Source organism: Marmota flaviventris, chromosome 5 (genome assembly GCF_047511675.1).
Source record: "Marmota flaviventris isolate mMarFla1 chromosome 5, mMarFla1.hap1, whole genome shotgun sequence".
NCBI classification, from domain to species: Eukaryota; Metazoa; Chordata; class Mammalia; order Rodentia; family Sciuridae; genus Marmota; species Marmota flaviventris.
Window position 1 is genome coordinate 23,435,692 of NC_092502.1, and position 20,843 is coordinate 23,456,534.

A 20,843-nucleotide genomic window follows, 5' to 3' on the forward strand; every position below is an offset into this window, starting at 1 on the left:
AAGAGTTTACCTACTGAAAGCAGAAATGTGACCCAATTTCAGGCTTAAAAAGGAAGGAAAATTCTGCCTGTAACCTCAGGTACTTGGGAGACTGGGGCAGGAGGATTGCAAGTTCAGGGCCAACCTGTTTCAAAATAAAATAAAAAGGGCCAGGGAGATAGTTTAGTAGGAGAGCACTCCCACGTTCAATCCCCTGTGACTGAAGATTTAGATTGTTTTTCAAACAATTGAAAAAGAAATAACTCAGCTAGGCACAGTAGTGGCAGGCCTGGCTGTTGCAAATAAGTCATATTTTAGACAATAGTCGTGTGTTTGGGTAAAAAATCTTGAGTGTATTAGTATAACAGGTTATTTTCTTTTTGTTTTGTGGAAAGTGTAAAGCATTTGAATAAGGGCTTTAATGATGATTTTTTTTCCTTGCACCCATGCTGTTGATGACTAAATGTAATAGTCTGATCATGATGTCATATAATTGTGTCTGTTAAAAAATCCAGCTGGGGTTGTAGCTCAGTGATTGAGTGCTTGCCTAGAATGCACAAAGCCTTGGGTTCCATCCCTAGCACTGCAAAAATAGGTAAGCAAGCAAATAAAACAAGCTTCAAGGAAAAGAAAAAAAAAAATCACCAAGAAATCAAAACTGAACGAGTGTGAACATTTTCAGGAACAGGCCTCTACACACAAAGAGAAGGGATTAGAGTAGGTCTCTAGATGCCTTCATGCCTGGACTTTAATAAAATAATAAACTGTTAATGTTTTATAAAGGTGATCCCAATGGTGATTGTAGAGATGGATAGAAAATAGAGTCATAAGCCACAAAACTTATTCCTTATAAGAAGGAATCAAAAGCTGAGACCTGACACTTTTAAAAGCCTTGCCCAAGGTCATACTGCTAGTGCATATGTCACCAGCCCCATGTATTATCCACTCTGCCCTATGCTTAAACATGGATGTTTTCTGGCTGTTGTAAACCACGTGGGCAGGCATATTTAGGACAAATGTTAAATTCATGCAATGTGATGCAAACGTGGAAAAGTCTGGGGCTTAGGAGACTTGTGTTCCTATTCTAAATTACAAATTACATGCCTTTGGGCAAATAATTTTTCTTGAGTCTCAGTTTCCTTGTGTGTGAAATGAGGCAATTAACTGTGATCTCTTGAACAACTACCACTCTGTTATGCTATTTAAGTACATATACCAAACAAGTTGAATGTTTCTATTAAATGCATTTAATGGCATCCAGGTGACGAGGAAATTCAGGAAGGCAAGACATAGAGGAAGGCCAACTGTGTTTTCAGAAACCACTCAGTCTGTAAACTCACTTCCCTTTTGTAAAGAAGCTTTGGGATTTAAGGTATCTAGATAAAAGTCACTCTCCCAGGGCTGAGGGCATGTGGGGCTGGTATTGCCTCAAGAATGAATGGTGTGGCTGGAACACAACATTTTCTGGCAGTTCATGCCAGAAGCCCCCCGAAAGTGAGAGTACCTTGTGTTCATGAGATGGAATAGAATACTCCGGTCTCCTCAATTCCATCCAAAGTCAGGGAGTAAAAAAGCATTACCGAGAGGAATATGACTTTCCTAAAAGGCAGGGTTTGAAAGTTTGAAGGTCGAAGTCAGACTATTAGAGTGGAGAGCTGTGCATATATCACCTATTCATTTTATAAATTTCTAAGTGAGGAAGCTCAGATTCAACAAGGTATAGGACATGAACGAATTTGTGTTAGAACAAGGACAAGAACTGGGTCATGATCATATTGGCAGTTGTCTATGGATGTGAGGATAAGGAAGTTGCCATCCATTGTTCTGTTCTCCAGCTCCTAGTTCAGTGCCTGCATAGAGTACCTGCTTTATGAGCACTGACTGAATGAATGCATGAACCGTATGACTGCATTTTATATTCCCCGTTAACCAGCCCAACTTGCACACTGTCCATTTCGGACCTACTTAACCTAAGTAATAAGATGAGGGTTCTTTCTACTGGCTATGACTAACACTTTTGTTCCTCTGAAATATTGCTTCCTCTTTGTTGAGGCACCAGGACAAACATCATCATGTTCACAGGATATGTGGGGTGTGGTATGACAAACAACTGGGGCTTCTTTTAATGTGACTGAAGATTTAGCAGCGTCAGTACAGACATCATTGGTAGTTAGACACCCTCAAGTGTGGTCTGGCAATTAGCAGAAGTAGCTGCCATTCATGTGATTGTGGAGGAAAGAGACAGTTGGAGGAAACACTTAGTTCATCTGCAGAGTTCAAACTGTGCCTAAACAGAGTCATCCTCTGACTCTTCCTCTGAAGAGCCCATGTTTTCACATCTTTCTTTTAATGGTATCCTGTTACTGCTGCTGCTGCTGCTACTTACAAGTAAGTGTGGTGTGGTTATTTACAGTTGGAGAATGATGCTGGACGGAGGGCAAGATAGCAAGAGATGCAAGGTGGTCCTCACAACATCATTTGTTGAGGTACAAGTTTGGAAGCCACCTAAATGTCCACCGGTGGAGGAGTAGGTAAATAAATGTGATATTTCATGATACACACAGTAAGCCTGACTGAATATACTGGTATAGAATGTCTCTCAATCACAATGCTTTTGAAAATACCAAGGGGTCAGCATAATGTACGGCAGGCTCCTCTTTGTGTGTATGCATTGGGAAGGAGAGGGCAAATCTAGACATTTCTTAATGTGGGCTCTAGGGAGGAGAACTGGGAAATGGGAAAAAGGTGGGGGAGGAAGTCAGACTTCTGATGCACTTTTTATACTGTTTGAAGGTCTTAACCTATAAATGTGTGTGTGCTGTAAAAGGAATTAGTTTTAAACCTCAAAACAACCTGTGAGTGGCTTCAAATATACAAGCTTCTTATTTGGCCAAAGCTATTTATTCACTGTGCCCCTGGACCTTTTGAAAAAAAGAGAGATTTGTGTTTGGATAGCCACCCTTGATTCATGAGTAAGTAGTTCCTGACTGACAATGAGATTTTCTGTTCGTCTGTTCCAACAGCTGTGTCTTCTCATGTTCACAGAACTGTCCACAATTTTCTCCTAGTTCTCAAAGTGGTGGTTCTGATAGGAAGGGTCAAGGACCCACGATACCTGGAAACTGTTAGAAATACATGTTCTCAGACTCCACCGCAAACCAACTGTGCCAGGAACTGCAGTGGTGGAGTCCCCCATTCATGTTTTCACAAGGCTTCCTGGTGATTCTGTGGCTGCTCAAACATTAGCATAGTGAACCATCCTCCAAAGGGGGCATCAGCCGTGTTCTCCTCTGCATTCTATAGAGCTTTGTTTGCTGTATTCCTAAAATAAACTAGCCTTACTCAAGGTCTTGCTCTCCTTCCCTCTTTCTTCAGTGTCTTCAGAAGGGGAATACATAGTTGAGGTGGGTCAGGATGCCAGTTTGCCCTGCAGCTACAACCCCATCTCTTCAGAGAGTCTTGTGCCTGTGTGCTGGGGCAAGGAGTCCTGTCCTGTATTTGGATGTAAGGATTTGGTGCTCAGCACTGATGAAACGAATGTGAAAGATCAGAAATCCAGCAGATACCAGCTAAAGGGGAATTTACACAAAGGTGATGTGTCCCTGACCATAGTGAATGTGACTCCAGCTGACAGTGGGACCTATTGTTGTCGGATCCAGTTTATAGGACCAATGAATGATTACAAACTAAATGTGGAGTTGATCATCAAACCAGGTGAGTGGAATCTTTGCATGCCTTCTCTATGCCTAAGATTCACATCTTAATCACAATAAACATTGATTTTTTACTACCTCTGAGTCCCCTAATTACAGTTCTGGGGATGGACCCTGAAGACCTAAAGTTTTATAAGCCCTACCTATGATTTCCAGCAATGTTTAACACCCTCCAATATATTTTGAATGTCCTGGATGGTATCTACAGAACTGGAAGACAGCCTAGATTAGTGATTAGATACCCTAACTGCTCATTAGAATCACCTGGAAAAGCTAGAGTATGGTGGCACATGTCTGTAATCCTACTGACTTGGGAGGCTGAGGCAGGAAGATTGCAGGTTTGAGATTGGCCTCAGCAACTTAATGAGGACGTAAGCAACTTAGTGAGACCCTGTGTCAAAATACAAAATAAAAGGGCTTGGGATGTGGTTAAGCACCCCTGGATTCTCTCCCTGGTACAACAACAACAAGAAAATCATCTGCAGAGATCTTTTTAACTACTACAATGCTTGGGCCCCACCCACAAACAGAGAAATCAGCATTTCTGGAGATGGAATCCTGAACATCAGCTTTTCATGGATTCTACCCCAGATACAACCAGGATGTGAACCACTGGACTTTGCATGTGTGTTGGGGGAGGGGTTCAGGTTCTTGTATGTTTTAAGATTTATAGGGCACATACTTTGTGACCGAATGGGGCCAGGTTCCAATCCAACTCTGCATTGTACTAATTGCATAATCTTAGAAAAGTTATTTGAACTCTGTGACCTCCTCTGTAAAATATGATAATAATACTTACATATAGGCAACTGAATGGATAATATTTTATGCAAAACCTTGGGTATGGCCACTTGTGTGATTCTTAGTTCCATTAATATTTAGACTGTCACAATGATGACTGCCTCTTACCTCTGTCAAAAGTTTGAAGTGTGTGTTCTCCCTCAATGAAGGAGTTCAGCTTGGTTTGGAAGCTGAGGATGTGTCTGTCTTCATTTATTGTCTTTCACATTTTTTCTGCTGCTCCTTTGATTCTCTGAAACAAGCTCTCTGCACTCAGAGAAGTCTCATCCTTAATGTTGGTTTCTGACATTAGCCAAGGTCAACCCAGCTCCAACTGCCCAGAGAGATGTTACTACAGTCCTTCCAAGGATGCTTACCACCGAGGGACATGGCTCAGGTAATACATGGGGCATAGGAGGAAGCCTTTAGCTGGTAACTGAGCTCAGAGGATGAGGCATGGATGTTTTTCTGCACCTGAAATAGTGTTTGAGGTGAAGGTGGTAGTGAAGACATCCTGAGTTCAGATTCTGGATTAGCTACACACTAGCTAAGTGACCTGGGCCAAGTTCTTTCACTTCTCAGGACATTAACTTCCTCTTCTGTTCAAGGAATGAGTTTGGAGACTTTTGGATTCCATGACCCAGTGAAGTTCCCCACCCATGCTAAGAAAGAATTTTGGTGATCTATATATTTGCCAAATAAGGAAAGAAAAGTATCTATTGCCATTATTTCATTAAAAAAAAAAAAAACATTGTCTCTTAATCTTATTTAACTTTTAAACAATTAATAAAAGTATTTTATTTAAATATTAAGTAAATCTAACTTAATGGAAAAACTTATTACATCATCCTCATTATTTTCTGATTTATTCTTGGACCAGTGATATTTCTGCATGTATTCACCCCAATCCGTGTTCAGGGACTCTTAGATTAGATGACTTTTAGACTTCTCTCTAGCTGGAATAAAGCCATCAGCTTCCTCAGATTAATTCTTTAGCTAGTTCACCAAGGTACTTCAGAAGAGAAGGTAGGACAGAATACAGACCTCAGGTCACCTTGATCAAGGATGTTAATACTATGATTCCTGGTCCGAGTCTTTGTCTCTCTCAAATTCTATGAAGCTCGTTTTTTTTTTTTTTTTTTTTTCTGTAAATTGAGGTTAAAAATAGGGAAGTGTCACCTCATAATGCTATAGACCATATAAGTCATGCCTTAAGAGTTTTAAGTCAGAAAATGTATCTAAAATGCTTAGTTTCAGTACTGATTATAGTACTTACTCAATATAGGTTAGCTATTGCCATGAATAATATCAGAAGGAAGAATGAGATTATGGTTAACTACTTCAGTGACAAGTAGAATGGGTACAAAATCAAGCTCTTCTTATGAGCTCTGTAAAGTTTCCCACCTCTCTGAATCTCAATTTTCTCATCTGTACAAGGAAGGCAATACCAGTGTCTACTTCATGAGGTACTATAAATAATAAACAGTAGGGGCTGAGGATGGGGCTCAGTGGTAGAGCACTTGCCTAGCTTATGTGAGGCACTGCGTTTGATCCTCAGTACCACATAAAAATAAATAAATAAAATTAAGGTATTGTGTCTAACTACAACTAAAAATAATAATAATAATAAGAGTAAACAGGATAATGTATGTGTAAATACAGCACAGAACCTGGCCTATAGAATTCATTTAAATATTAGTTATTATTATTATAGTGATTAACTTCACCTCTTTAAAGGTTCAGGCTTTGGTTGTTCTCTAGTGACTGGAAGCCGTCATCTCTTTTGTGATTAGTGAGGAAATTAAATACAGCAGGAACAGATAATCACCCACATTGTGGGCTAATCAATCATACAGGTGTTTATTATGTGCCATTGTTTTATTTTAAAGAACTTACAAATATAGACCTAGGTGGGACATCAGGGATCATTTAGTTCCACTTTTCCACCCTGTGCTTCCATGCATCTTCCAATATCACCACTGAGTAGGTACCTGCTGTATATCACACATGCAGGCATACAGGACATAGGGAGTTCACTTCCTTGCCTATACCATGAGCCGAAGTCCCCTTCCCCTTAGATTTTGCTTGTTAGTTACTCTCCTCCAAGACAACAACAAAGGGGCCATCTCTTTCATCAGAGAATATAGGGACTTTACCTAGATAGAATTTCTGAGCTTTTCAAGGGCCTGATTTAAGAAAATAGTTGAATAGACAAACCAACAACGCCGCCGCCCCCTCCCCAAAAAGGCAATTGCTCCAAAACAGGAAAACAAAACTAAAAGTGAAGTTAATGAACATCTAACAACTTGCCTATATGTAACATTATGTCAATTAATCAAGGTGAGTCAATTCATAGGTAGTCTATGATTTTGTTTAATGTGATGTGGTTGCTTTTAATGTGTTCAATATAAAGTGGAGTGAAGCCTTAAAAAGCCAGGGTTCCCAGGGCTGTGGAATGTGCTAAACCCACCTGAACACAGGACAAGTGTCCTCTCCCTTCTTCCTAAAGGAGGTGGGACTGGGTCATGGGTGAGTCCTCAGCTCTGGGAAGACTAGTTTGAATTCCAGATTTCTCATAGGTAAAGTACTTCTCTAAGACTCAGTCTCTTCATCTGAAAAAATGGGGAAAATACTCTTACATACCTGTTGTGGTGAGCACTAAATGGGATTGTGGCTTTAATAGTGCTAAGCACCATGTCTGGCACACAGACAGTGCTGAGCAGATAGGGACCACTGCATTTATACACTTTGATATTCTCTCTGCCTGCAACCCACCCACCTCCTGGGTTCTCCAGAAAGAAACACTGCAACTTCTTCCAACTGTCCCCCCCCCACCTTGGCTGATGGGCAAATCTGTGAAAATAGGCTTTGATAACTCAATGTGCTCCATCCATTTTATAAATCATTGTCATAGCAAATGAAGTTAAAAAAGAAGAAGAAGAGTCAGTCTTAACAGTTAGGCCAACAGCCAAAATTATAGGGAAGCAGAAACTGGATTTTCATTTGAAAATCTTGCATGTGGTTAAGATTCATGTTTACTTAGCAGTTCCATTGTAGTTTTTATACTTTAATTTGCTAAATTCCTTTCAGGTAATAGGCAAAATATAATCTTGTTCATATCTGTTTCTTAAATAATTTTAGGACGAGAGTATACCTTTATAATACTGAAATCATAGTCTGCTAAACTATTATTTAGTTGAACCTGATATGCATCTTAAAGGGTTTAGACTTCAAGGTTTCCAGGAGACAGCCATGGTGTTTAAGGAGTTTAAGAGTCTCTGACTTAGTCATAAAAATGAGGAAGCATGTTTTGTTTTCCCAAAGCTGACAAACAATTTGTGTTTAGAATATAGTGTCCACAAGATCAGGGTCTGGGGCCTGGGTTTGTGGCTCCATGGTAAAGTGCTTGCTTAGCATGTATGAGGTACTGGGTTTGATTCTCAGCACTGCATATAACTAAATAAAATAAAGTCCATTGACAAAACTAACAAAATATTTTTAAAAAAATATCAGGGTCTGTTCCATCAGGTTTGCTGCTCTCCCCTAAACCTGGCATAGAGTTATACATTATTCCTTGACTACTTAATCAGATAAAAGAAATAAACAAATCAACCAAAAGGAAAGATGGTGAGTTGACAGCTGAGCAGCGTGGTCTTTGAGGTTGTGAGGGTAGATGGTAGAGAATGTATGCTTGAAACCAAGTGGACCTAAATTGGAAGGTCATTTCTATCATTCACTAAACTCTGTGACCTTGGAAAGTCACTTAACTTCCCTAATCCTCAGTAGCTTCATCTGTCTAAGGGGACTAACAGTCCTGACACTTTAGGATCCTTATTTCGAATGCTAAGTGAGATACTTCATTAAGAGTTTGGCACAATGCCTGGGTCCTGGTAAATTGTAGCTAGAGTTCTTATTTTCACTTGAAGGTAACCGAATACTCTGTCTCCCTCCTAATGAATAAATGTTAAACTTTTTCTAGAAAATGGATTTTTTTCATTTCTTTCAAAGTCTAATTAGAATATAATGACTGTCATCATTGCTATTGAATTTTTGTAGAAGCCACTAAAGCCCCTGTGGATAAAACAAACTACATATTCAATATAAGTCTTCCTGACAAAAATCTGTATTTCAGGAAATAGAAATAGGTAGGGTTCATTATCTAGATGAATGTTCCTGGTCATCCAAAGTTGATTTATAAGCAATCAGTAAATTATGTTGTCTCTCAATTAGTTATTGTGAAGACGATGGGGAAGAATTAGTTTTAAGTAGGATTATAGACATCATTCAGCTTTTTCTGATACAAAAAAAATTTTAACTATTGACTATCTTCCCTCATTTGTGTGTGTTTGTGCTTGTGTAGTGGAAACACAGACCCTGGGGACCTTCCATAATAAAAATCAAACAGTAAGTAATTTTTTTGTGTGTGTGCTAACAATCTCAACTGCATAAAGAAAATCTGGCTTTAGACGTCTTCTCACCTACCATTTCCTTGGGATGGAGGAGGCTTACCCCCCTTAGCTTCAGATTCCTTGTCTGTAATGTGTTGATGATGACAAACCAAAAAGAAGAAACATTAGCTTGTTGTCCCTCTTCTCAAATTTTACAGTTGTTACCACTGTGGAAGTTTCTGAGACTTTCCAGCTTCTTCCAATACACTTCTTCTTGCTTCCCTTATATCCCAGGCAAAAGGTTGATTCTGAAATTTGTTCATTTATATTGACAGAACATCAATCCGGAATATTCAAAGCCAAGAATTTATGTCATTTAAGCATAAAGTAATACTTGATTTTACCATAGTTTTAGTGTTCCCCACATTTCCAGAGTGAAAGAAAAATCACAAGAAATCAAGCTTGTAATGGTGACTTAAAAATTCTTTGAGGGCACATCTGGGAGTCTGTGTTACTTTGACTGAATCTCCTACCTGTATGTTCACATCTGGCCCTCAGCATCCCGTTTTTGTCCCTCCCTCTTTGCAGTACCTCTGTGTGACCACAGCGCTTACTGCACAATACTTTGCAGGCACAGTCCAGCTGCTGCAGAAATAATGTGCATTGAATAAATGTGTACATGTTTATTGAATAAATGAAAGGTTTAACTCTTCCCCAATTGTTTTAAAAGTCCCCACTACTACTGGTTTTAAAGGAAGACATGGACTGAAATTTTTGAAATAGGAGGATTTTTTATGTCTCTCGATTATCATAAAAATAAATTAATTAGAGAAGTAGCAATAATGTCTACCATTGATTGAACATTTATCATGTGTCAGGCCTTGTGCTAAGCATTTTATATTATATAAACTTAGGTTTTCCAATAATTCTGGAAGTTCACTTAACACTTGGTGGTAGAGCTGAGATTTGAATCCAGCCCTGTTTGATTGCCAAGTCCTGGTTCTTTTGTTACATTATTTCTGGGAAAATAGGGGTTTCACTGCAAGGCATCCAGTGTGGACCACTCTGAAACTCTCTGGGGGGACACAGGGTATGCTAAAAGAGCAGGACTCCACTCAAAAGCCCATTTTTTGGAGTGTGGGGCGAGATCCATTTATTAAGAGCTCTTTCTACAACCACAGTACAGAAGAGAATACTCCATTTCTTTGTTAACTCCAATAATTACTAATCCATTTTTTTCGTGGTTTGAGGCTTGTCTAAAAGGAGACAGATCAGGGGTAGTTTTAAAGTCCCTTCCATACTGTGATGCTGTGAAAGGGATGGTCTGACTCCAAATCTTGGTATTGGCTGAGTATACAGCTAATTTCTGAACATTTGCATCTTAAATCCTGTTTTGTGTTTGCATAGCAGATATCCACATTTGCTGATGAGTTCCAAAGCTTTGGAGCAACCACCAGAAGAGGCCTCTATATTGGAGTAGGAATCTCAGCTGGGTTGGCTCTTACGCTTATCTTTAGTGCTTTAATTCTCAAATGTAAGTTGTTGGATATGGTTTATCTTTCCCTCCGATAGGAACTGGAAATGTTGGAATGAGAACAAACCGAGATAAAATTTGACTTTGTGCTGGGCATGGTAACTCCCAGCAACTCCAGAGGCTGAAGCAGGAGGATTGCAGGCCAGCCTCAGCAACTTAGGGAGACCCTAAGCAACTTAGTGAGACTCTGTCTCAAAATTGAAAATAAAAAGGGCTGGGGATGTGGCTCAGTGGTAAAGTGCCCCTGGGTTAAATCCCCAGCACAAATATATATATATATATTTGTGTATATAAAACTTTGTACCTAAAGGTGATTAGGTAGGCTAAATACCCACTATACTTCTAAACCCTCACAATAGCTAATAATTATTCAGTGATTACCACATGTCAGGCAGGTCCTGTGTCAAATGTTTCACATACATTTTATCATCATCACCATTAGCAAGTTTCAGAGCTGGGATTTAAATTCAGGCAGGCTGATTCCAGTATCTTTTCTGCATATCATTAATTAAGAAGACTTTTTTTTTTTCAGTGCTGTGAATTATTGAACCCAGGGGTGCTCTACCACTGAGAGACATCCCAGCCCTTTTTAAAAAATTTTATTTATTTACTTTTATGTGGTGCTGAGGATCGAACCCAGTGCCTCACATGTGCTAGGCAAGTGCTCTGCCACTGAGCCTCAACCCCAACCCCATCCCAGACCTTTTTATTTTTCATTTTGAGACAGGGTCTCCCTAAGTTGCTGAGGCTTGAACTTGTGATCCTCCTTCCTTAGCCTCCTGAGTAGCTGGGATCATAGGCGTGAGCTGCCATGCCTGACTCCTGTCAGCTCTTGAAGTGTAGCTATTCCTTGTCTAACTGCCCAGTCAATAACTCCACTTGGATATTTCACACATTTATCAAAACGGAGCTTCCAATTCTGTGTTATTCCACCTTCCTTCTCTGGTCTTTTCCATCATATTTTACCATTGTCTGTCTCGTTGTTTAAGCCAGAAATGCAGAAGTCATCCTGCTCCCATTCCTACCTCTTAAGATACAGTCCAACTTCAGTTCCTGAAGTCTTTCTCCAAAATATATTTAAAATCCCTCATTCTGCATGTCTTGGCCACCACCTTACTATAAGGCACTGCCTTCTCTGCTTTCTTCCCATTTCTTTGTTCCTCCTCCCTCCTTCCTCCACATAGCTGACAGTGATACTAACACCCAAACAGACCATATCTCTGTCCTTCAGTGATTTCCTATAGGTCTTAAAATAAAACCCTAACTCCTTATCACGATGGAAAAGTCCTGTGGCCCCTAGTCACAGCTTACTCCTCAGCCTTCACCTGGGGCCGTTCGTTCTCTTAGCCACTTTTTGGTTTCAAAGAATCACCAAGATCTTTCCTAGGGCTTCTCTCTTCTTGGAAGGCTCCCCGTGGCTCTTGACAGAGCTGACTCATTCTTTTCTTTCAGAGCTGAACTTAATGATAGTTTCTGAGAGTGTTGCCCTATTCTCTGTTTCAGTGTGTTTTTGGTTTCTCTCATACATCACACTTTGAAATTATTTCGTTTTTCTACTTACTTACTCTTTTCTTTTCCTTCTACCCTATCTGCTTTCTTCTCTTTTTTCTCGTTTCTCCCATGCAAGCTTTGTGAAGTTAGGACTCACAATTCACCTTTGTGTCAACCATGCCTAGCAAATTGCCAGACACTTAGAAGAGGCCTCGTGGTATTTGTTAAATAAGAAAATGCATCTTCTTTATTTTCTAGCATAGTACATAGAATAAACTAAGATACACATGGGGAGTTTGATTTAGTTTCTTCTAAGCAGAGACCAGATTTCCCTAAACAACAATTACCCACAGTGAGCCCATTTTATTTCTTATTTATTTTACCTAAGCACATTTATTCATTTTACTTTCCTCTTTACCTAGGGTATTCTCATAGGAAAAAGAAGTTACAGAATTCAAGGTAAGAATAGGAATGGGAGAAGGAGAATCTGAGCGGCCCCCTACCCTAATATAGCTTTGATTTTTGCCCTGAGAAGGTTTGGCCTGGGGTTTGGGGGGTCTAAGCTTGTATTTCTTTTGCCTGCAGTCTAATTATGAAATGCAAATTTAACATGCTGCTCTGTTTGCTCCCTGATCCGGTTAGCTTCCTTAGTTCTAACATTAAGGTATAGAATTTATCTCCCTATTATTAAGAAATGCTTATTTATCTCTGTATTAATGGGGATTTTTTTCAGTGAACTGAAACCTCAACTTATTGAGCACTTACTATGTCCAGGGGGGTCAGGGCTGGACACTGAGGTAACCAAAGTGAACAGGAAAACCAGTCTGTTTTCAGGGTTTTTATAGCCCCACTCAGGCTTTTCAGCTGATGATGTATAGGATCACCAGGGCACTTAAGCCAACTGATGCAGGACCAGCCCTGTAGCAACTGAATTGGAATTTTGATGATGAGGACTGAGCAGGTGTTTCTCTGAAAGCTCTCCGGGTGGTTCTGTTGTGTAGTCAGGGCTGAGAGTTAATTCGGATCCCTGTCTTCATCATCATTCCTTACTATTTACACCATCCATTCCTGATCGACATAAGTCACACCCTTATCAGATTTTCCAGTTTTAGTAACATTTGGTGCATTACAAGAATGTAATGTATTTTGAGAAGCAAATGACCGTCCATTAAATACTATCTAAATCACTGATCATTTTAGACTAAGATAAATGTGGTATATTATAAAGACAAAATAACATGTAATTAGAAGTCAAATAAATTAACAAGTAAAATATTCAATGATTAGTGTTCTTCATTAAAGCAGAAATTGGGAAATATGATTATTATTCAGAGGTAACATTGATAGGAATTAATTCATCATTTATGAAGTTATATGATTAATGTTCATCCCTGTCTACAAATTGTAAACTCCACAGAAAATTAGGAACTTGTCTGCCATATTAATGACTGTATCCCCAGAATAGTGCCTGATCCTATTAACAATCAATATTAATGATGGAATAAATTAGTATTTTTCACGGTTGACCTGTGAGGCAGGACTCACATTATTTCCATATTACAGACAAGGATACTGAAACACAAAGTTTACTAACACTTAACCTCTATGGGATTTTTGTGTTCCATTCAATTCTATCTCTCTAGTTGCATAGAACAGTGTGTAACATACTAATTATTTCTTGAATGAAAACAAAACATAGTGCACGCCTGTAATTCTAGCAACTCAGGAGGCTGAGGTAGAAGGATTGCAAGTTCAAGGCCAGCCTTAGCAATTTAGTGAGGCTCTAAGCAACTTAGTGGGATCCTGTCACAAAATTAAAAACAACAACAAAAAAATATGGAAAGGGCTGGGAATGTGGCTCAGTGATTGACAGCCCCTGGGTTCAATCCCTGGTACTCAAACAACAACCACCACCAAAACCAAAAAAACAACAACAACAAAGATTTATGCAAATCTTAAAGCTAGCATGTATCAGAGAATTTGAATTCTAGTCTGATTGGATCTACAACATAATTGTTCCCATTTATTTTTCCTTTTGAAATTGTTCAAGCTCACAGAAAAATTGGAATGACAGTGCAAGGAACAACAGAACCTCCACCTGAACTCCACATGTGGCATGCGGCACATTCTGGCTTTGTCCATTTCTCCATATGCACAATGGTTTTTCTGAACTATTTGTAAGGAAGTTGTAGACATCTTGACATTCACCTAAACATTTCAGCTTTTGACCACTAAGAATAAGGATATGCAGTTTTTCTATCTAAGAAAAATGAAGTTAATTCAGATTTTCTCAGATAGTCCCCGAATTATTTTATGGCTTTTCCCCCCAGTCGACATCCAATCAAAGATCATACATGTCTCTTCAGCAAAGCCTAATCTTATTATTATTATTTTTGGTATCAGAAATTGAACTCAGGGGAACCTGGCCACTGAGCCACATCCCCAGCCCTATTTTGTATTTTATTTAGAGACAGGGTCTCACTGATTTGCCATTGCTGAGGCCGGCTTTGAACTTGCAATCCTCCTGTTTTCAGCCTCCTGAGCTGCGGGGATTACAGGCGCATGCCTCCACACACATCTTAAAGCCTAATCTTTTAACCTCGTTCCATGTTGCCTGCGGAATGCTTAAATCAACCCCAACACTTTTCTTTTCACAGTCTCATCACACTGGCCAACCCCCGTCCCTCAGGATTGGCAAATGCAGCAGCAGACAGGATGCGCTCAGAGGAGAACATCTACATCATTGAGGAAAACATATATGAGATGGAGGACCCGAATGAGGACTACTGCTATATCAGCAGTGAGCAGCAATACTGACCACCTCTGGGTTCTCACCTTTTTATGCCATTTTATCCAGCACCTTCATTTTTGACCTTGGTGTTGTTTTTTTCAAAACTAAGACGTGTCAGCTAACTGGTTTTACAGGTTCTGTCCAGGGGCACGAAGAAGAGTGTTCCTATTTTCTGGAGATAATTAGCTCACATTGGGGTTCAACCGTGACCTTTGCTGTACATCATTACCTCTGTATCCCAGCTAACAGGGGTATCCAACCCAGAGACTGCCAATCATGGGCATTAGACTTCAAATGTACTTTTATGCACATTAGGGATTCTTGATATGAAATCTCTCCAAGAAATTCAGGCTTATGATGTGACTGTGAAGCTCCTGAAAATGTAGAGTATACTGTGTGTCGAGACATGTGCTTTTCTTCTTCAGTACAGACAGTCTAAAGGGGCACTGATTTTCATGGAGGTCTATAATCCTTAAAAGGGTCCAATAAGCCGAATGTTGTGGTACATACCTGTAATCCCAGCAACTTGGGAGATTGAGGCAAGAGGATTCCAAGTTGGAGGCCAGCTTCAGCAACTTGGCAAGGCCCTAAGTGACTTATGGAGATACTATCTCAAAATAAAAAATAAAAAGCTTGAAAAAAAAAAGAAAAAGAAGAAAGAAAAGAAAAAAAAAAAGGTTAAGTTACGAAAGGAGGGGCTGGGGCTGGGGCTAAGCGGTAGGTTGAGTGATCACCTAGCATGTGCAAGGTGCTGGGTTCGATCTTCAGCACCACATAAAAATAAAGGTATTGTGTCCAATTATAACTAAAAAATAAATAAAAAAGAAAGGAATGATCTTGAAGTTTCCCTCTGAGTTTATGCTTTTTTGAATGTTGCCTGTCCAATGGTAAGTGCTCACCTCTGCCTCAGTTAAGAAGACAACTCAGCAGGCCTGTGGTGTGGCCGGAGAACATGGGGAAAAGGAGTGTGTGTGTGTGTGTGTGTGTGTGTGTGGCCAAATTTTGCTTGTTGCACTCTCAAAGGGAAATATCTCTGCCCAACTTCTCCATTCATGGAGAGAACTGGAGCTGTATTTTCACAGAAGAAGAACTAGTGACTGAGACTCTGTTTCCTGGTGAAAAGGAGGCAAAGGCTTCCAGCAATCTGTCTTGTCAGCATCAGACCCCTTAATGGAAAGACAGTGGTCCCTGAACTTAAATTCTAAGATAGCGGAGACTATCCTTGTCTTGTTTATTGTTGCCTTCCAGGCTCTTGCCTGACTCTGAAACTTACTAAATAACTTCAGAATGCAGAAAGGGAACTTTCTGGAGAGACTTTCCATTGCAGAGCTCAGACAGAGCATGCGTCTGTAACTTCTCGAAGAATTCACAAATACTCTGAAGCTTCCATATCTGTTCTTATCTGGCCAAAGTGGCCTTTGTTTCTCAATAACATCTTTCTATTCAGGATCTTGTTACTCTTTTATGTTTTTCTCTTTCTGCCTTCCTTAGCACATAAAGAATGTGAAATATGTCTGTCATCCCTGACTCTGGAGGCTGAGGCAAGAGAATCACAAGTTCAAGGGCAGCCTGGGCAACTTGGTGAGACCTTGTATCAAAAAATTAAAAGGCTGGGTGTAGCTCAGCGATAGAATTCCCCTAGATTCAATACCCAATACTGGGTGTGTGTGTGGGTGGTGGGGGGAGTGAATCAACAATATGGACGTGTTGCTGACTGAAAATCACTCCTCCACAGCTAGCTGAGGAGGAAATTGCTACTGGATTGAACAGAGAAGATGTTGGTCACTGAGCATGCAGGCAGCCTGTTTGTTTTTACAAGTCTTTCTGGAAGTCTTATTGTGTGAATTAGATGGAATTTCGGCTATAAATAAAGAGATTTGGAGAGCACTGGCTTTCTATAGCTGATATGTAAGAGAGATCATTTTGCAAAACTAATATTGTAGGCAGCAGTTCTCATACAGGCTGACAAATTAAACACAAGTGTTTTATAAAAATCATGAAATTCTAGTGAGAAAGAACATGAGAACACATTTGGACCAGATCAATGGTTTCTCCCCAAAGATATTCCTATCCTATAAAAATCTTTAAACAAGAATATTATACAAATATGATTACTGCAAGGGTATTCATAAGAGATTTTCTATATCAATCGAAAAATTGTTGATTAAATGGTTCAGTTAAAACGAACTAGGAAGTTTCATTGAGTTTTTTGGTTAATTCAACAAATACTTATTAAGTGGTTACTATGTTCTGGCACTGTGTTTGGTGCTGGGATCATGGAGCGGGGCCAAAAAAGGCAAATCCCTGGCCACATGAAATGTCACTTAGTCTGATAGGAAGGAGAATTCATGTCCATTTGTCCATTCAATGAACATTTATTAGCAACTACTCTTGGGCAGGCATTGTTGTGATATCTAGAACAGCAGTGACCAAAGCAGTCAAAACTCTGCTCTCAGCAGGGGACAGTGGCACACTGTAATCCCAGCTACTTGGGAAGCTGAGACAGGAGGATCAAGAGTTCAAAGTCAGTCTCGCAACTTAGCAAGGCTCTAAGCAACTCAGTGAGACCCTGTCTCTAAATAAAATGCAAAAAAGGGCTGGAGATATGGTTCAGAGCCCCTGAGTTCAATCCCTGGTAACAATAACAACAACAAACATAACAAAACAACTCTGCTCTCATGACTCTGATGCTACTTGTCCTCTGACAAAGCTCTGCGATTAAGCGAAAGGAAAAGTAGTTCTAGACTAAGTGTATGTAATTGATTTTTTGTTTGTTTTGTCCTTAAAATTATGGGAGACTGAGCTCAGTGGTTGCATGCCTATAATTCCACTGCCGTGAGTCAGGGGAACTGTGAATTCAAGGCCAGCTTTGGCACCAGAGCAAGACCCTGTCTCCAAATTTAAAAAGGGTCTGGGAATGTAATGCAGTGGTAGAGTACTCACCTAGCACATGTGAGACCCTGTGTCCATTCCTAGTATGGAAAAAAAGAAAAGAAAAACAACAAAAAAGAATATACCAAATAAACCAAAATTAATATTGTTATATCATTGGGACAAAAGGTTGGGAAAGACTTTCACTTTTTTCTTTCTTTCTTTCTTTTTCCTGTTATACTTTAATTATTTTATCCATTTTCTTTGGTAATAAAAATTGAATTTTAAAGATTATAGCAGTGTTTTCCTGTCTGCTTTCCTTTTCATAGGAAGAAATGAGGACCTGGATGGGTTAAGGTCAAGGTCGGCAGTAGGATGTGACAGTAAGCCAGGCCTGGGATCTTGGTTTTTGAGAGTAGGATTCACTCTACACTAGTATTATAATGGAGAAGGTACACAGGGAAAAACAACAAAAACAAAACCAGAGAAGGGGAAAGGGCCCAGGAGATGGAGAGTAGTAACTTCAAGTATTAAAAACAATGCCACCACCATCCCAAGGCTTTAATGAGGGTTTTGACAGAACAGTGCACATCTCACAAGTGGCTGCAACTCAGCTTGGTGCCCAGGTCTTGGTTTGGGAGTGTACTCTTTGGGTGTTCTTTAAAAAACTATCCTAGCCTAGCACCATGGTATCCAAGCACTGGAATCCCAGCATTCTGGAGGCTGAGTCAGGAGAATTACAAGTTTGAGACCAGCCTCAGCAATTTATGAGACCCTCAGCCATTTAGTGAGGCCCTATCTCAAAATAAAAAAGAGCTGGGGATATAACTCAGTGTTAAAGTGCCCCTGGGCTCAATCCTCCTTATCAAAATAAGTAAATAATATTTAAAAAAAAAAAAAACTATCCTAAACTTATGTAGTAAAATCCTAATGCTATTAAATCTCTTTGACCCATTTTCTTCCAAAGATGGATATAGAGGAAATGCCTTATCTGCATATGATGATAATGCAGCAGGGCACGCTGGTTAAAAGTGAACATCTTAATCCAGAAACAAATGTGATGTTATCTTCAATGTCTTTAAGTGGACAGTGAACATAGTTTTGGTTCCAGGACTGAGGAGGCCCCACAATCTCTTAATTCTCTAAGGAAACATTCTGTAGTACACAAGGTAGTTCCAGCGGCCTGAACAGGAACTGGTCACTCCTAACATCCTTGTATACAACTTCAGAACCCTGGTCCTCTCAATTAATGTTAATGACATCTGAAGGGTATATATAAATCACACTGGGACCTGCTATGCTTCTAATTTTCTTTCTTTTTTTTTTTTTTTTTTGGTACCGGGGATTGAACCCAGGGGCACTCAACCACTGAGCCACACCCCCAGCCCTATTTTGTATTTTATTTAGAGACAGGGTCTCATTGAATTGCTTAGCCCCTCGCTTTTGCTGAGGCTGGCTTTGAACTTGTGATCCTCCTGTCTCAGCCTCTGGAGCTGCTGGGATTACATGTGTGCGCCACTATGCCTGGTGTGGTACTGATTTTTGAAGACGTCAGTTTATTTTCCTAAACTTCTTAGGGGAGAGATAGTAGTTTTTTATTTGCATAGAATGTTCCATTCTTACTTAGCCTGGGTTGATTAATAAACATTTATTAAAATAACATGTTGAATGGCAGAACAGTGGAGCAGAGGTAGTTAAAACCGGCTTTCACTTCTGCATCTGCCCCACTGATGTGGACGGGTCCTTGATGCTGTTCCTCTTTTTTGATTTGTTTATTCATCTGCACATTGAGGGGGGTTGGCCCAGGTGTTTAAAGGAGCTTCATGCACCACCATCTCAAAGTCTGCGTGATTTTTTAGACTTAGATTTTGATTTAAAATTTTTATCTTTGTTGAATCTTTTTAAATAGCCCAGCAGAGTCTCCTGGTGCACGCCTATAATCCCAGCTACTCAGGAAGCTGAGGGAAGAGGATCGCAAATTCCAGGTTAGTTTCAGCAACATAGTGAGACCTCGTCTCAAAATTAAAAATAATAAAAAAAGAGCTGGGGATGTATCTCAGTAGCAGAGCACTCCTGGGTTCAATCCCCAGTACCACAAAAACAAAGATAAACCCCTCACTGGGTGCTGTATGAATAATTCTTAGGAATTATGGAAACAGGGAGATCATTAAAAACAAAAACAAACAAACAAACAAACAAAAAAAAAACACAACAAACAGAAGAAAACAAACAGCCCAGCAGAAAACAGATATATTCTAGTCCACTAATATTTCCCTAGAATGTGTTTAAATTAGCAAGTGGGTCAAAGATTGGCTGATTGAAGAGACTCTGTTTTCAAACACACTTCCCTGTGCTCTTATTTAAGGGTGTGGCCAAGAGATAAGGAGTGGAATCCGGGAGAAGCCGTCTTTATCTATGAAAACCTTTGGAGGGAATGTGACCGACCACCCAAAGGAAAGGTTGTGCCAAGACCTGTCTGCTGACTCATCGCTGAGTGGGGCGAGTGGGGCACTCTGCAGACTCACTCTAAAGACAAAGCCAGAACACCCACCGCGGCTTGGACTTTCTCAGTGTTACATGGGATTAGGACACTAGGCCCCATCAGGACAGAGTTGGTAGAATAGGGGAAGTGTACATAAAATGGAGCTCTTTGGACTTGGGGGAGATATTTATATTTATTATTATTTTTAGTACCAGGAATCGAACCCAAGGATGCTTAATCAAGGAGCCACATCCCCAGACCATTTTATTTTTTTTTAATTTTGAGACAGGGCCTCGCTGAATTGCTGAGGCTGGCTTTGAACTTGCAATCCTCCTATCTGAGCTGCTGGGATGACAAGCATGTCCCACTGTGCCTTTCTGAGAGAGTCTCATTTAAATAGAATAATAGGCTTATATAGCTGAATTACTGGAGCTTTTTGTGAACAAGGTTAGCATGAGAAACAGGGAGGAAGAAACCCGTCGTGTGGAACCTTTGGATTAAGCTATATTACTTAGGCCAGTATATGTAGGTATTTTATAATATTACATGATATGGAAACAGCATTTTATGAATAGAGGGCATAGTCATATTAGCAGTTTTGTTCATTGACTTTTGTGATTTGTAAAATATTTATAAAAAAAAACTCAATTTCTAGTGTTATGTTGGCTGATGTTGGCTACTGACTTTTGCAGGTTTATGGTAGAAACCACTGAACTTTTAACAGGGGTCCACTTTATGCTTTGCAGATAGCCCTGGCTGTTCTGCTACTGCAACTAATTTTTAAAATGGACGTGTTTCTTTCTCTTGTTCTCTC

General features: G+C 39.8%; 1 protein-coding gene across 3 annotated transcripts; it reads left to right on the plus strand.

The window, feature by feature from the left end:
- The first annotated feature begins 2,126 nt into the window (after window positions 1–2,126).
- On the plus strand, window positions 2,127–15,476 carry Havcr2 (hepatitis A virus cellular receptor 2). 3 transcript variants are annotated; one of them, XM_027938705.2, is made up of 7 exons: window positions 2,127–2,367; window positions 3,355–3,693; window positions 4,786–4,869; window positions 8,833–8,876; window positions 10,268–10,394; window positions 12,308–12,344; window positions 14,543–15,476. In XM_027938705.2, the coding sequence occupies exons 1-7, from the start codon at window positions 2,307–2,309 to the stop codon at window positions 14,700–14,702; spliced, it is 852 nt and encodes a 283-aa protein (XP_027794506.2). In that variant the 5' UTR covers window positions 2,127–2,306; the 3' UTR covers window positions 14,703–15,476. The 3 variants fall into 3 exon arrangements, with proteins under 3 accessions (XP_027794506.2, XP_027794507.2, XP_071468125.1); XM_027938706.2 differs by having other exon boundaries at window positions 10,271–10,394; XM_071612024.1 differs by lacking the exon at window positions 4,786–4,869.
- The last annotated feature ends 5,367 nt before the right edge of the window (window positions 15,477–20,843 follow it).